The sequence below is a fragment of the Mustela erminea genome, chromosome 15 (assembly GCF_009829155.1).
Source record: "Mustela erminea isolate mMusErm1 chromosome 15, mMusErm1.Pri, whole genome shotgun sequence".
In the NCBI taxonomy this organism is placed as follows: Eukaryota; Metazoa; Chordata; class Mammalia; order Carnivora; family Mustelidae; genus Mustela; species Mustela erminea.
The window spans coordinates 74,085,659-74,102,615 of record NC_045628.1 but is presented as its reverse complement, the minus strand read 5'-3'; the positions used below and the strand labels follow the sequence as shown (position 1 = coordinate 74,102,615).

The following is a 16,957-nucleotide window of genomic DNA, read 5'->3' as shown; positions in this document are numbered from 1 at the left end:
CTAAAGGTTTTGATCATGACAACAAGAGGAAAATGAACAGGCACCATCCTGGGCTGCTTAGTTAACCTCAGTAATGGGCCACAGAGAAGGGCGTGTGGCTTGGTGGGAAGGAAATTTGGAAAATTTCAAATCAAGGGTAAAGCAAAAAATTCAACACAAGGGAATGGTGCGGAGGCAGGGGTGTGAACTGCAGTCCAGGGTTGGGAGACTGAGGAGTCAAGCTGCTAAACACAGGGCTCTCCGGGCATGGGTAAGGGAAGGGGCAGAGCTTGAGGGGGATTCCCACAGCCCTGCCTACTGGGCTTCCCTTGACTCCCCCTCCCAATCTAGGGGTTTCTCTTTTCTATCTGGTCTCCTCCAGTGGCCCCTGGTTCTCTAGTCTTCAACCACTTTAATGAACCAACAGTTACTCCAACCTCAGATAATAGAAGCTATTAAATATAATTGAATTTAATGTTAAATCTAATAATTAAAATATATTTCTTAATATATTAAAATGTATCAATATAATTAATACTAACTACTGAAAAGCAACAAGCCTGGGTGTGTGCATTCAGCCCAGTTTTGTTTTAAAAGCCGTGCCCAATAATTTAATTATCGTGTCTTTTGTGCACACAGCACAAAAATCACAGTTCAGTGATTGCTCAGGAGCCTACTAGAGACTCTCTGAGCTGACAAATCAGAAGATGAGGCAAGGCTTATGATACCTGGAGGCAGGGAACCACTAGAGCTACATGCAGGTGAAAAGAGGTGGGAAAAGAAGACATTTCACACTGAGGGAAAAGCAAGACTTTGGAATTTAGAGATTGACCTCTATTTGTTCTATGCCAACAGGTCAAAGCAGTGAGTTGTGTTTCTCATACCCACAGACTTGTTCTTCTCTCAATCAGCTGCAAGGTGGGCAAGCAAACACAGGAGGGAAGGGGTCAAGAGTGCAGGCTGGAAACGGGAAATTAGTGGAGCACTGAGTTAACCCCTTAGTTTCTAGAAAGAGGCCTCTGCCCTCCACTTGGCAGATCTAACCATCTTTAGTATCTGCAATAAACAACAGCTCACATTTGTGGGCCCTTAGCAAGTCCCAAGTCCTGGACTAATCACTTTCTCAGGCGTCCTTTCAATCCTTGTAACCCTCCTGAAAGACAGGAGATCCCCATTTTACAGATGAGGGGACTAAATAGTGAGCTGGGATCTGATGACCCAACTACTGGCATCCAGAGCTCATATTTCTGGAAGCTGTGCCAGCCTCCTGATGGAGAATAGGCCAGACTGATTCAGAACCAGGCAGAAGAGATGTCCCCAAATGGAAGAATAGGGGAGAGAGACCTCAGGTTCAGCCAGAGAGGTTGCTCAGTAGTGCAGGTGTTTCACTGGCCCAGTGTCTCCGCTTTGTGAAATCCATGAAATAGAAAAACTGTTCTACAAAAGTGAAGTGGGGAATTTAATTTACTCCAATGGTACTTGATCTTTGAACAGAAACCGTGAAATCCAGCTGTATGAACTCTCCAACCTGGAGCCTTACTGTCAGATTGGTGGCCTGGAAGCTGTTCCTTTGAAACTGGATTACTGGTAAGAGCATCTCCAGGGCCAAGCAGGCCTCACAGGGCACTCTCCCCTGGCCAGTGGGGCCTTCTCTCCTCTCTCTCCTTGGACAGTTCCATTCATGTTCAATCAGTAAATGTCAGGGCTTCCATGCAGCCTGTCTCCACCGTGTCGCACATCACAGTTCTACCCAGGAAGGAGGGACCTTCCTGCGTGTAGTCAGGAAAGGGAAGCCCAGAGAGGTGAAATGATTTTTAGAGTCATATAATTATGAATTCATCTGTTTAAATGTGACTGGATTAATTTTCCTGTAATTCGACTTTGACCATGCTACTCTGCTTTCTAATGGTTGCTAGTTCCCTCTCCAAAAACATCCATACCGTCAGAGAGCATCCAAACTCCCCTCTGCCTTCTCAGCTTTCATCCCCTCTGAGCCTTCAGGTCTCCCGAGCACCAGCATAGCTAAACCGAGGCCTTCAACTTGGGCCAGGCATTGTCACCACCACAGTATTCCCAGGGCTGCCCCCTTCCTCAAACATCTATCCCATCCTGTTTCTTGAGTACCTACTGTGCACCCTTATTGTTGGATGTGGGACACAGACATGAATGAGACAAGATTCTTAGGGGCTATCCCAGTATCAAAGAATGAGTGGTTCCTGCTGAAATCCTACCATTCTTCATGAGCCAAACCTCCGTGGATTCCCCTGAATCTCTTCCATACCCAAAAGCTGACATCTCCTAGGAGTCTCCCCAACCTTTGGCATTGATGGTCCTGCATGTCACGGGGCGCAGGTCCTGAGTAACTCTCAGGCAGTACCAGTGCCTTAGTCATTGCTGTGTGTTCTCTGACACCTACATACTGACTGGCAGGCTCACAGCAGGCTCTCAGGAAATGTTTGTTGAATGACCAAGATAGAAAACCCTCATGTAAGTTGACAAAAGGAGGCTCCGGTTTTATTTTGCCTTTCCTTCCCTGCTCTACCTTTTTCTTCTGTGTGTGTGTGTTGTGTGTGTGTGTGTGTGTTGTGTGTGTGTGTGTTGTGTGTGTGTGTGTGTGTGTGTGTGTGTGTGTGTGAAGGGCTAGGGATTCAGGAATTGAACGTACAGGACACCTAGCCCAAGAGGAGTACTGACTGGTTGATATGAATGTGTTGGTCTGCTTGGGCCTCCATAACAAAATATTACAGACTGTGTGGCTTCGACAACAGAACTAATTATCTTACAGTTCTAGAGGATGGGAAGTCTAAGATCAAGGTGCCGGCCTGTTCTGTTTCTGGCGAAGTCTCTCTTTCTGGCTCACAGATGTCCACCTTCTCACTATGTCCTCAGGTGACCTACCGGTGATACGAATACATGGAGAGAGGGAGCATGCGCAATGTCTGGTGTCTCTTCTTACAAAAACACCAATCCTATCGTGAGAATCCTCCCTTTACAACTTTATCTACCCTAATTACCTCCCAAAGGCCCCATCCCCAAATACCACCACCTTGGGAGTTAGGGATCCACATAATGTATTCTGGGGGACACAAACATGCAGTCCATAACAGTGAATATTTACTGACGTGGGTAGTGCTCTCTAATCATGTTATCTGTTCCTTGCTGAGGTGTCTTCTGGGTTGGCCATTCACCAGTCCCATCAACTAATGGGATTGTCTGTCGATGATGTTATTCTCTGAGAGCCCCTCCTCTGTTGAAGGGCTATCCCAGGAGAGTAGGGGTGAGGTTTCAGATACATCTCTGCTCCTGTGATGTGGAGACTAGTTTTCTCTTTCTTCCTTTCATCTTCTGATGTTTAGCTTCCAGACACACCCAACACAAAAACAATGTGAAACAGCACTTGTGAGCCATTATAATCCCCACAGACTGGGTCTGGGCCTGTATTTGAGGGAGATGACCCTATGTCACCCGAAAACCTCACTTAAGATTTGCTGGCTTGATTCCTTACTGATTTCTTGCTAAGCAACCAGAACATAAACTTTGCATTTTATCTCTATTTCATCTCACCACTCCCTCACACCCAGACCTAACAGCTTAGAGCAATATTAGAACCAACATGGTATTTATCACAATATCCTGGGAGAGTAGGTTTCTGGTAAGTACAATGAGAGCTAGTTACAGGGACGGAATGCTCCAGGGAGCATTAATCATGGTATCTGAGTGCATTTGTGGGAGCACATTGTAAACTAATTGCCATGTATGGAGCTCACTCTATCATTACCTTTAATATACAATTTCACATACAATACAACTTCTGTTTTGTTGCTTTCACACTACTGTAGACACACTCTAAGGTATGTTTCAGCTTTAAAAATGTTAGATATAAAAGTAAAAAAGACAGGCAAGAGAAATATTTTTGATGAATGATAAATGTATCTGCCTAATAGAACCTTTGGATCATAGGAGATGTTCAATCGCTTTTTTCTGACTAAACAAATATGGAAAAAATAAGTATTTTTTAAATTCTGGCTTGATCTACTGCTAATTTGCCTGCTAACCAAGGGCAAGACATTGCCCTCCTTAAACATAAACTGACAAAAGCAGCAGTAGCAGCAGGGGGGGGGGGGAGGAGGAGGAGGAGGAGGAGGAGGAGGAGGAGGAGGAGGAGGAGGAGGAGGAGGAGGAGGAGGAGAGAAAGAAGAACAGGAAGAAAGGAGAGGTTAGGGCTCGGGGAGGAGGAGGGAGAGGGAGAAGGAGTGTGAGGAGGGAAAAACTCCACTTTGCTCAGGATATAACATCAACTTACCTCAGAAAATTTCCTGGTAGAAACTCTTAAGTTTTTCTATTGTTAAAACAATATGTCAGTAAAAGACCAAGTAGAGATTAGCTTTACTTCTCAAATTAGAAATCCCAGCTGTTATGTTTAAAAAAACATGTTTGTATCTTCGACACCACTTCTCCATGAAATGAGCTCTGAAATGTAGATTAAAAAAACACTCCTTTCTCATAATGTTTGCACCCCAGTGGGGGAAGCAGACAAGCCAACCAACCAATCTTTCTAAAATGAGAATTAAGTGCCGGATAGAGATGTGCATGAGGTGTGAAAGCAGGGTCCCACCGGTTAGACTGGAGGAAAAAGGGCAGCTGAGAGCCAAGGCTCCACAGGGAAGTGACCTTTGAACTGGAGAGCAAATAGGTAGTGGGCCAGAAACAGAAAAGCATTCCAATCCATGACAACAGTATGAGTACAGGTGGGAAGAGGAAGGAATTGAAGATGTTGAAGTTTTTGGAGAAACTAGTATACTTTGGAATGAAGAACATCTTTTAAGGAAAGAGAGAAGAAAAGAACATCAGGAAAGACAAGAGGTTTGCTAATGAAGAGTCACTTGGGTCCTGCTAAGCACTTTGTCTCGCATCCTCAGCTCTATGTTGATTTTATTTTATTTTAATAAATATTTAATAGTCTACTTTAATTCAGTCTTAGAAAAAGATAGAACATATATTGTATACTACAGCCAGCAATGTATTTTCATTTTTTAGGTCCAGCATAGTCAAATAATGGCAGTTTCTTATAATTCAACCTGATCTATAAAATACACATGAAGGTCACAAAACAGAATTTTGGTAGATTATAAGTTTGGTCCCAAGAAATATATTAGCTCAAACATGTCTCTAACTTTTTATTTAATGATCACATTGCTTGCCTAATTTAGAAATGCTCTTTGGGATAATTTGGATGACAGTTTTAGAAGGTTTGGATTACATATTTTTTTAAATTTATTTTATTTATTGTTGTAAGAACACTTAACAAGAAATCTAACCTCTTAACAAAATTTTAAATGTTCAGTAGGACTATAGGTACAATGTTATACAGCTAGATCTCTAAATTATTCCTCTTGCTTAAATGAACTCTATGGCCATTGATTAGTAACTTCCCATTTTCTCATCTCCCCAGCTCTTGGCAACTACTTTTCCACTCTTTGATTCTGTGAATCTGACTACTTTAGATGCCTCATATAAGTAGACTCATGCAGTGTCTTTCTGTGACTGGCTTATTTCATTTCGCATAAAACTTTCATTTCCTTTGCTTTTGGTATCCATGAACTCACTAAAAGACCAATGTCATGAAGCTTTTCTTCTAGGAATTTTATAGTTTCAGGGCTTATGTAAGTCTTTAATCTATTTTGAGTTGATTTGTGTATGACGTAAAATAGAAGTTCAATTGAATTCTTTTGCTTGTGGATATCCAGGTTTCCCAACACCATTGGATGAAGAGACTACCCCTTCCCCATTGTATATTCTTGGCACCCTTTTTGAAGATCGGCTGACTGTTTATGTGTGGATTCATTTCTGGGCTCTCTATTCTGTTCCATTGGTCTGTACATCTGTCTTCATGCCAGTACCATAATGTTTCAATTATTATAGCTTTGTAATATAGTTTAAAATGAAGAGGTATGATGTCTCTAGCTTTGTTCTTCTTTATCAAGATTTATTTGGTAACTTGTGGTTCCATATGAATCTTCAATTTGTTTTTTCTACTTCTGTTAAAAAAATTACATTGGGATTTTAATAGGAATTGCTTTGAATCTATAGATGACTTTGGGTATTAAGTCTTCTAACCCATGAACACATATCTTTCTTTGCATTTGTTTGTGTCTTGTTTAATTCCTTTCATCAATGTATTATAGTTTCCAATATATAAATCTTTCACCACCTTAGTCTTACTCCTCAGTATTTTATTCTTTCTGGTCTATTTTTTATTGCATTGTTTTCCTAATTTCCTTTTCAGATAGTTCATTTTTAGTGTATGGAAAGACAACTGATTTTCATGCTGATTTTGTATCCTGCAATTTTACTGTTTGTTATTTCTAGTAGTTTTTTGTTTTTGTTTTTGTTTTTAGTAGAGTGTGTAGGGCTTACTATATGTAAGATCATTATGTTTGCAAACAGGAACAATTTTAATTCTTCTCTGATTCAGATATCTTTTATTTCTTTTTCTTGCCTAATTACTCTGCCAGGTCTCCCAATACGTTGTTTTGTAGAAGTGGCAAAAGCAGGTATCCTTGCCTTATTCCTGATCTTAGAGGAAAACTGTTCAGTTTTTCAGCATTGAGTGTGTTGTTAGCAGCAGGTTCTTCATAAATGGCCTTTATTATATTGAGGTACTTTCTCTCCATTCCTAGTTTGTTCAGAGTTTTTAGCATGAAAGGGTGTTGAATTTTGTCAAATGCCTCTTCTGCATCTATTGAGACAATCATGTAATTTTTATCCATATTCTGTTAGTGTAATGTATTACATTAGTTGATTTTTATATGTTAAATCATCATTACATCACAGGGATAAATCTCACTTGGTCATGGTGTATGATCCTTTTAATGTGTTGTTGGATTTGGTTTGCTAGTATTTTGTTGAGGATTTATGTGTTTACATTCTTCAGAGATACTGCCCTATAGTTTTCTTTTCTGGTGGTATGTGTCTGGCTGTGATATCGGGCAATTCTGGCCTTATAAAATGAGTTTGGAAGTGTTCTTTCCCTTTCCTTTATTCAGAAATGTTTAAGAAGGATTAGTATTAAATATTTTATTATTATTATTATTACTATTATTATTATTTTAGGTTTGGTAGAATTCACCAATGAATTCATCTGGTCCTGGGATTTTCTTTGTAGAAGTTTTTTGATTACTGGTTCAATCTCCATACTAATTGTACATCTTGTCACATGTTCTATTCTTTCATGATTTAGTCTTAGTAGGTTTTATGTTTGTAGTAATTTGTCTGTTTTTTCTAGGTTATCCAGTTTTTTGGTGTATGATTGTTCTTCATAATCTTTTATGATCTTTTTATTTCTGTTTTATCAATTGTGATATCTCTTCTTTCATTTCTAGTGATGTTTGAGTATTTTCCCTCTTTCTAGTTAATCTAGCTAAAGATTTGTAAATTTTGTTAATTTTTTTGAAAAACCAATTATTAGTGTTGTTCTGTTTTATTTCTGTTCTAGTCTTTCTTATTTCCTTCCTTCTGCTAACTTTGTGCTTAGTTTGTTCTTCTTTTTCTAGCTCCTTTAGGTTTAAAATTAGTTGTTGATTTGAGATTTTTCTTCCTTTTAAATGTAGATATTGGTCACTATGAAGGTCCTTTTTACTACCACTTTTACTGCATCCCGTAAGTTTTGGTAGGTTGTATTTTCATTTTCATTTTTTATATTTTCTTTTTTGATGTTTTTTGACCAGATGGTTATTCAAGAATATGTTGTTTATTTTCCAAATATTTGGGAAGTATTTTCCTTCTGCTATTGATTTCTAATTTCATTCTGTTGTGGTCAGAAAAGATACTTTGTATGATTTCAATCTTTTAAAGTTGTTAAGACTTGTTCTGGGACATAACATGTGATCTATCCTGGAGAAAGGTCTGTGTGTGCATTTTTTTTTTTTTCTCTGTGTGTGCTTTTAAGAGGAATATGTATTCTGCTGCTCTCGTGTCAGATGTTCTGTATAGGTCTGTTAGGTCCATTTGGTCTACAGTGTTACTCAAGTTCTATATGTCTTTATTGATCTTCTGTCTCAATAGTCTGTCCATTATTGAAAGTGAAGTATTGACGTTTTTTACTATAATTGTATTGTTATCTATTTCTCCCTTCAGTTCCATCAATATTTGTTTTGTACATTTAGGTGCTTTAAGGCTAGGTGCCTATGTATTTATAATTGTGATATCTTCCTAGTGGATTGACTGTTTTATCATTATATAATGTCTTTCTTTGTCTCTTGTGACAGTTTTTGACTGACTGCCTGTTTTTCTTTTATACATATATAATATGTCTATCCCGACTCTTGTTTGTTTACCATTTGCATGAAACATCTTTTTCTAGTCCTTCACTTAAGCCTATGTGTGTCATTAAATCTAGAGTGAGTTTCTAGCAGGCAGCATATAGTTGGGTATTATTTTTTTGTTCATTGATGGAAGAGTTTAATCCATTTACATTAAGGTAATTATTATAAGGAAGGGTTTACTATTGCCGTTTTATTGTTTTCTGTTAGTTTAATAGCTCTTTTGCCTGTCTTGTCTTTTTGCTGTCTTCCTTTGTGTTTTGTTGCTTTTTTGGTATTGATATGCTTTGACTCTTTTTTGTTTTTCTTTTGTGTTACTTCCATAGGTAATTTTTGTGTGTGGTCACCTCAGGGTTTACATAAAATATCTTATAATCATAACAATTGCTTTTTAGCAGATAACAACTTAAGTTCAATCACATACTAAATCTCTACACTTTAACATGGCCCTACACACAAACTTCGTTATTGCCACAAATTTGTTTTACTTAATACATTTTAGTTATAGTTATTTTAATTATTTTGCCTTTTACTTTTAAAAATATTTTATTTATTTGACAGAGAGAGAGCACAAGCAGGGGGAGTGGCAGCCAGAGGGAGAAGTAGGCTTCCCGTGAGCAGAGAGCCTGATGCAGATCTCAAGCCTAGGCTCCTGGGATCATGACCTGAGCCAAAGGCAGACACTTAACTGACTGCGCCACCCAGGCACCCTTATCTTTTACTTTTATATTAGAATTGAAAGTGATTTACCCACCACTATTATAGTAACTCAGTATTCTGTATTTGTCTACATATTTACCTTAACCAACAAATTTCCATTTCCTGGATCTGGATGTCCATTTCCTTCTCTAGATTTGAGAAATTTTTAGCCATTGTTTCTTTAAATAAGCTTTCTTTTTTTCCTTTCTCTCTCTCTCTCACTTCTCTTTCTGGAACTCCTATAATTTTTGTATTAGTCTACTTAATGATATCTCATAAGTCCCTTCAGCTTTCTTCATTCTTTTTTATTTGTGCTCCTCTGACTGAATTATTTCCAATGACCTATCTTTGAGTTTGCTGATCTTTTCACCTGCTTGAGCTAGTCCGTTTTTGAACATCTCTAGGAAACTTTTCAGTTTAGTTTTGTTCTCGTCAGCTCCATGATTTCTATCTGGTACTTTTAGTATTTTCTGTCTCTTTGTTGAGATTCTCATATTGGTCTCTTGACTTGTGAGCATCTTAATGACAGCTATTTTGAATTCTATCAGGTGAATCATAGAATTCCACTTTGTTAGGGTTGGTTTCTGGGAACTTATCTTGTTCCTCGGTTAGGACTAGCTTTGCCTGAATATTTATTTCCTTGGGCTCTTTGTGTTAGTGTCTGCTCATTAGACAAGGCAGACTTTGTTCCCAACCTTTATAGACTATCTTCATAGGGTAAGATCCCCCTTAATCAGTCCAGCCAAGGATTCTGACTCCCTAGAGGGAAGCTGAGAGCTGAAAAGTTGGGATACTGGGCACACAAACAAATCCTTTCCTCCCCTGGATGAAGCTGGGAGCAAGAGGCACTCTCCCTGATGATATGGCACTGTACCAGTCAGGGGTTCTCGTGAGAAGATGTCTTAACCTCCCTACCAGCTTCAGGGAGACCGCTTCATACTCTTCCGTGGTGCTGGAGGATTTCAGTTACTTTCTGGATTTCTCACAAAGGAAATTTGTCTGTGGATTGTTGCTGAATTAGTGTGCTTGTGGGAGAAGGAAGGCCCAGGGCTTCCTACTCCACCATTTTGCTGGCATCCTTTCCATGCATATTTTATTTTATTCTATTTTTAAAAATTTTATTTATTTATTTATTTATTTATTTATTTATTTGAGAGAGAGTGAGAGAGAGAGAGAGCAAGCGGGGAGAGGAGCAGAGGGAGAGGGATAAGCAGACTCTGCTCTGAGCTTAGATCTCATTGTGGAGCTTAGTTTCATGACCCGGAGATCATGATCTGAGCTGAAATCAAGAGTCAGACTCTTAACCAACTGAACCACCCAGGCACCTCCAATGCATATTTAAAATCAATATCTAAGGAGAAATAGATAAATGAGGGATGGATTAGACTGGGTTCAGAGAGACTGGTAGAGTATTGCAGAAATTCAGGTGCCTCAAGATAATCATCTGTAAAATGAGTTTGAGGATTCAATGAATGAATAAGTATAAAGTCTTTGAACTTGAACTAGTAACTAGCATATAATAAGCACTCAATAAATAGTATCAGTTATTATTATCCACAAGACAAATGCTAGAGATAACCAACAAAAGCTGAAATAACAGATGGGGTGGAGAAGAAAAATAACTCAAGTTTTTCAGAAGACCATGTAAACTGGGCTTGTTACTGATTGGAGATGCACTCCTGAGAGCACCTGAGCAGAGAGGTCACTTCAAGTCTGGGTAGTTGATGGAGTCTTTCACCACTCAGGAACTAACACAGTTATTTGGTTTTGCTCAGTTTAAGAAGATGATCATTAAGATGTCTGGCACTCTCTCCTTACCTGCTCTTCAACACCATATCTGTCACAATAATAAAGAAGAACCAGGATAAGGGAGGGGGACAGAGAAGAAAGTCTCAAAAGTGCCCCTGCTTTATCTCTCAGCCTACTTGGGAATCTCGGATATCCTGCCTTTGCCTGTCAGGCTTTCCTCTAAGGACTTTCCTTAACTACTGAAGATCTCAGTTGCAAATAACAAACATTGATTAAGCTTGTTGCATGCATCAGTCCTTAAAGAAGTCAAATGATGAGTAGGGAATGAAGATGAAAGGAAGTGAAGCAGTTAGATATGAGTGTAGTGAAGGAAAACACACTCCAGTGGAGCTCACTTTAAATTCATGACCACGAAGCTCAAGTGATCCCTTGAGATCCCAAGCAGTCATCTACACATCCCAGGGGTACTCCAACCTTGTTCCCAGTCTATAATTTCATTCTTTTTCCTCTCTCCTCAAATCACCTTCAGCCCATCTCTTATCCTCATCTCAGCTAATGACCTTGCTTCTTACCTTACTATGAAAACTGAAGCAAATAGGAAAGAAATTTCACCAGCTTCCATCCCATCACATCCCCTACCAGCGTCTATACTCTGCCTTCTCACTTGCTATACCAAATAAACTTTCCATGCTCCATCAAAAGCCAATCTCTGTATTCAAATAACAGAGTTATTCTCTTTCTCAAGATATCCCTCCTACAAATCTCTCCTTTTTCTACCAACTTTTTATTCTCTACTGGATCCTTCGCATTAAGTAATAAAAATGCTATTTCTCCCATTGTAAGCAAACAAACAATGTCCTGCTCTATATCCCACAGGTACCGCCAGCTCATATCCTATTTTTTGGCATCAGAACTTCTTCTTTTTTTTTTTTTTTAAGATTTTTAAATTTATTTATTTGACAGACAGAGATCACAAGTAGGCAGAGAGGCAGGCAGAGAGAGATGAGGAAGCAGGCTCCATGCTGAGCAGAGAGCCCGATGCAGGGCTTGATCCCAGGACCCTGGGATCGTGACCTGAGCCAAAGGCAAAGGCTTAACCCACTGAGCTACCCAGGCGTCCCTGCAGCAGAACTTCTTAAGAGAATCAATCTAGGGCACCTGGGTGGCTCAGTGGATTAAGCCTCTGCCTTCAACTCAGGTCACGATCCCAGGGTCCTGGGATCAAGCCCTGCATCGGGCTCTCTGCTCAGCAGGGAGCCTGCTTCCTCATCTCTCTCTGCCTGCCTCTCTGTCTACTTGTGATCTCTGTCTGTCAAATAAATAAATAAAATATTAAAAATAAATCCTTTAGTCAACTCAACTCATCCTTTTGAGCACATCTGACATAACCCATCAGCTATACTTGATCTAGCTGATCATTGATATATTTTCTTCACTTGCCTTTCTGGACACCATACTTTGGGTTTTTCTTCTATTTTACAGGTAATTCTTTTTAGTCTCCTTTACTGGTTCCTACGCTTCTCCCTCACCTCTTATACTTGGAGCATCCCCAGCTTCCATTCTTGCTCCTTTCCTCTATATACACTCATTCCCTTTGGGGATCTTTAGTCTCTTGGCTTTAAACACCATCACTATGTTAATGGCTCACATTTGTATCTTTGGACTGCTTCCTATCAAACTCCAGAGTCTTACATCCCACTACCTACTGAATGTCTCCACCTTGAAATCTGGTTGGCATATGCACACACCAGAGCATGTGACTTTGGAGATCCCTTGACTACACTTACCCAACTCTCCCACAGCCCTTCTCTTAGACATCATGTTCTAGCCCACTGGGTGGCTTGCTTTTTCCTGCATGCGTGAACTGTTTCCCACCTAGGAGCCTCATCACAGTTTTCTTCACCTACACACCCACTCAGTATCACTTATGACTGCTGATATCCTGCCAATTCCTGGGATCCAACTCAGAAATCACTCTTCACAAAGCTTTTACCAATCCTCTGAACGAGAATTAATTTCTTTTTCTGGGCTTCCATTGTACTTTATTTATATATCTATTCTAGGCCTTAATCATTCTCTGTGTGTGTGTGTGTTTTTTTTTTTTTTTATAGTCCACTGTGTTCATTCACTCAACAAATACTATAGAAGGACTGCTGTGGGCCAGACACTATTGTGGGTACAGGAAACACTTCAGTGTACAAAATAATAAGATTTTCTGCCCTTAGGATGTATCCATTCAAGGGGAACCTTGGTGGTGCAGTTGTTTGTGTGTCCAACTCTTGGTTTCAGCTCAGGTTGTGGTCTCAGGGTCATGAAGTTGAGCCCTGTGTTGAGCTCCATGTTTGGCACAGATTCTCCTTGAGGTTCTCTGCCTCTGCCTTTTCCCCCACTTGCACTCTCTCTCAAATAAATAAATAGCCTTTTAAAAAATATGTATTCTGCAAGTTGGTACAACCACTTTGGAAAACAGTATGGCGTTTCCCCAAAAAGTTAAAAATAGAGCTACCCTATGACCCAGCAATTGCACTACTGTGTATTTACCCCAACAATACAGATGTAGTGAAAAGAAGGGCCACATGCACCCCAATGTTCATAGCAGCAATATCCACAACAGCCAAACTGTGGAAGGAGATGAGATGTCTTTCAACAGATGAATGGATAAAGAAGATGTGGTCCATATATTCAATGGAATATTGCTCAGCCATCAGAAAGGATGAATACCCAACTTTTGCATCAACATGGATGGGACTGGAGGAGATTATGCTGAGTAAAATAAGTCAAACAGAGAAAGACAATTATTGTATGGATTCACTTATATAAAAAACATAAGGAATAGCTTTGAGGACATTAGGAGATGGAAGGGAAAATGAAGGGGGGAATCAGAGGGGGAGATGAACCATGAGAGACTATGGACTCTGGGAAACAAACTGAGGGTTTCAGAGGTGAGGAGAGGTAGGGAGATGGGGTAGCTTGGTGATGAGTATTAAGGAGGGCATGTATTATAACAAGCATTGGCTGTTATATGCAAACAATAAATCACGGAACACTACATCAAGAACTAATGAAGTATTGTATGTTGACTAATATAACATTTAAAAAAAGATGTATCCATTCAAGTGGGAGGAGTGAATTTACAATAAATAATAAATATTATAAATACACAAATAATATAGTATTGTTAGAAGATGATAGGTGCTATGGGTGAAAGAAAAGGCGATGCCAAGTATGTATGTGTATGAATTGGTAAGGAAGGGGGCTGTCAGTTGCAGTATTAAGTACGGTGGTCAGGGACAGCTTTGACATTCAAACAAAGACCCAAAAGAAGCAAGGCAGTGAGCCAGGGAAGCCAGGGGGATACCTGGAAGACAGCAGCCCAGACAATGGAACAACCAGAGCAAAGGCCTAAAGTGGGACATGTCTGCTCACCCTGCATGTTCAGGGACTCACAGTAGCCTGTCCCTGGTCCTCTGCCATGTGCACATGACACCATCACTGCCAGGCTTCACAACCTCACTATTTCTCGCTGGTCCTAATTCAATGACCTCCTAACAGGTGACTCTTTTCCCTCTTTTAAGTCTTCATTATATCTGCGACATGAACCATTTCTCCCTCCTTGACCTCTGCAGTAGTGGCCTGTCTCCTGTTCGCCTCCTCTAACTGGTCCTCCTTCTCCCTTCTTCATCCTCACCCCACTCACATGTTGAGAGCCTCTCAGGTGCTACCTTGGTAGCACCCTTGGTTTTCTCCTTGTACCACATTCCTTAAGTATTGTCTTTCTTTGACTGGCTTGACCATTATTTAGAATCTACTTCTTGACACCTGCACTCAGAATGCTAGATTAAGCTCCATGTGGATAGCTTGTAGGCCTTTCAGACTTGAAGTGTCAAAAGACATGTGCACTCTCTTCAAATCCTGCCATGCTCCCTATGTGTTCTGTCTTGATTTCCAGCTCCATTTCATCACTCAAACGGAGAACCTTGGGAATCCTTGTGGTCACTTCTCCTCCTCACCTTCCACTTATAATCACTGGCCAAGTCTTGTCCCTTTTCTCCTCTCATTTCTGTGATCACTGCCCAGTGTGCATCCTCTCAGTTTCTTACCTGTGCTAGTTAATTGGCCCATGGCCTGCAGTCTCTCCCCTTTGTAACTTGGCCCACACACTCTGGGAAGACTGGATTATGCTTTGCTCAATCCTGAACAAAACCTGAATGGTATTTGGCTCCTATCCTATGGGCCAAGGTCGTTTGGAATAGTGATGGTTGCCATATAATCTGAACTTCCTACAACTTCCTCGAGGCACAAAAGTATGAACATTACTATTGTTTTCTGGTTTTCTTCCAAGATGACATTAAGACTTTGTCTAGCTCTCTCAAGACATGGTTCATCCCATAACAGCAATCTCCACAATGCTCCAGACGAACGTTCTCACCAAGTGACAGAATCACAGCTACCCTTCAATGCCTTATTGTAATCAGCTTGTTTCAGGTCAAGTATGTGCTAAGTAAAAATGGCCTGTATTCTCTTCTTAGCTGAGTTATGAATTGGGAGCACTGCTCATCCATTCACTGTATTTCTGGAAGGCTGATGTCTAGAGAAGAATCCAACATCATAACTAGAGACATATTTTACCACATAAAGGAAGGCACTTGTTGGCGCCTTGTGGACAGTTGTCATCAGTTTCAATCTCCTAGATCACCTTTCTTAACTGGGAGTCTGTGATTCTCCCCACTTTAAAGGGGAAAACCAGATTTTTTCTATGCTTTATCCTACTGCACTCCAGACAGAAAAATATATGGAGTTGGTAAAATCGTTAGGATTTAGAATACCAAGACTCATCGGAAATTGACTCACTTATCGTTATACTTTGCAATTTAGGAAAGTTCAAAGAAACAAAATCTGGAACCAATCCCAGCACTGTGGGGTACTTCCTATTTCCTGGCTCCCCTGTTCTTTCCAGGGACATATGCTGAACTTTCCCTGGGTCTGGGGCCCTGTCCTAAGCACCAAATGAAAGCTGAAGATTATTAGATGTGACAAAATGTTCTCATGAATCTCTCAGCAGCAGCTGGTTGAATAAAACTCCTCTCTGTCACCTCTAACTCCCAAAGGAGATTGAGAGCTTTTGCTTCTTTTAGGGAGACTCCGATACACCCACTGATTAGCCAGAGAAATTTCTGAAGAAGGAAAGAAATTATCAATCTTTGCATCTTAAAAAGAAATCAAAGATACCCTCTTTGTAAACACCATCTTTCTGGATTGTTATCACCCGTGTCTGTTGCTGTTACTGCAACAATGAAATGCTTCAGATGCCTTAATTCCAGGAATCTGGTCTCTTGCCAGAGCTGCAGAGTGGTATGAATAATTTCTGGGCTCTGATACTCAGGATGGATGTGTTTCTGGGATTTTTTTTTTTTTCCCAGTAATACCACTGGGGTCTATCTCTCTTAGAGAAGTCAGGGATTTCATGCCACAAGGCAGGCTCCTCGGCTCCTTTCAGGGTGAGCAAGAGCAGTACAGAGATCTCCACTTGAGGCAACTCTTCCCATTTTTCCCAACTGTCTTGTTGTCAGAAAAATAGGCCAACACCCAGGAGCAAAAATTGTGAAAAATAAGCCGGGATACACCCACAGTATATTTCCCCTTATTTTTAACGTACTTGTGATAACGTAGCAAGTGTGAATCTCATTCCATAGCTCCGGGTGTGCAAGACACATCACTTATTTCGTTTTCCGAAACTTGAGCTTAGTTCTATTTTGAGTTCCTACCACCCACGATAATATCAGTCACTTCAGGGGTTCCCCCACCAACGTCGTGGCACAGTTGGGGGGCCCACTGGTGGGAAGTGCCATCGAGGCTACTCAGGCTCTGTGGTTGGGTGTCTTGGACACAAGACCCTATGGGACACTGCACACGGCCACTTCCGTCACGGGGAACCACTGCTCCCCCTGGCAGCCCTTCTAGGATGTGGGGCCTGGTACCCACTATGGGAGACCCTCAACCCTCTCTTCCTCCCCTGCTTGTGGTACTTTTCCTTTCCTGCTCTTTCCCCAGACTGTGGAGGCTCTCTTTTGTTTGTGGAAGAATCTTCTTCCTCCCTTTCTGCTTCCTCCACCCCATTCCATCCCTCCTCTGACCCTCCTGCTTGCTCGGCCTGCTCCAGACACCAGACTCCCGGCTGTTTGTTGAGCACACTTGTGCCTCAGGGCCTT

General features: G+C 40.6%; 1 protein-coding gene across 1 annotated transcript in view; it reads left to right on the top strand.

Annotated features, from left to right (window-relative positions):
- The window catches only part of LOC116574101 (WD repeat-containing protein on Y chromosome-like), an 82,073-nt gene that overhangs the window by 25,978 nt on the left and 39,138 nt on the right, over positions 1 to 16,957 (top strand). Inside the window, exon 7 of the mRNA XM_032314620.1 lies at positions 1,474 to 1,566. Within this exon, the coding sequence (XP_032170511.1) occupies positions 1,474 to 1,566 (93 nt within the window). The remainder of the gene's footprint in view (positions 1 to 1,473; positions 1,567 to 16,957) is intronic.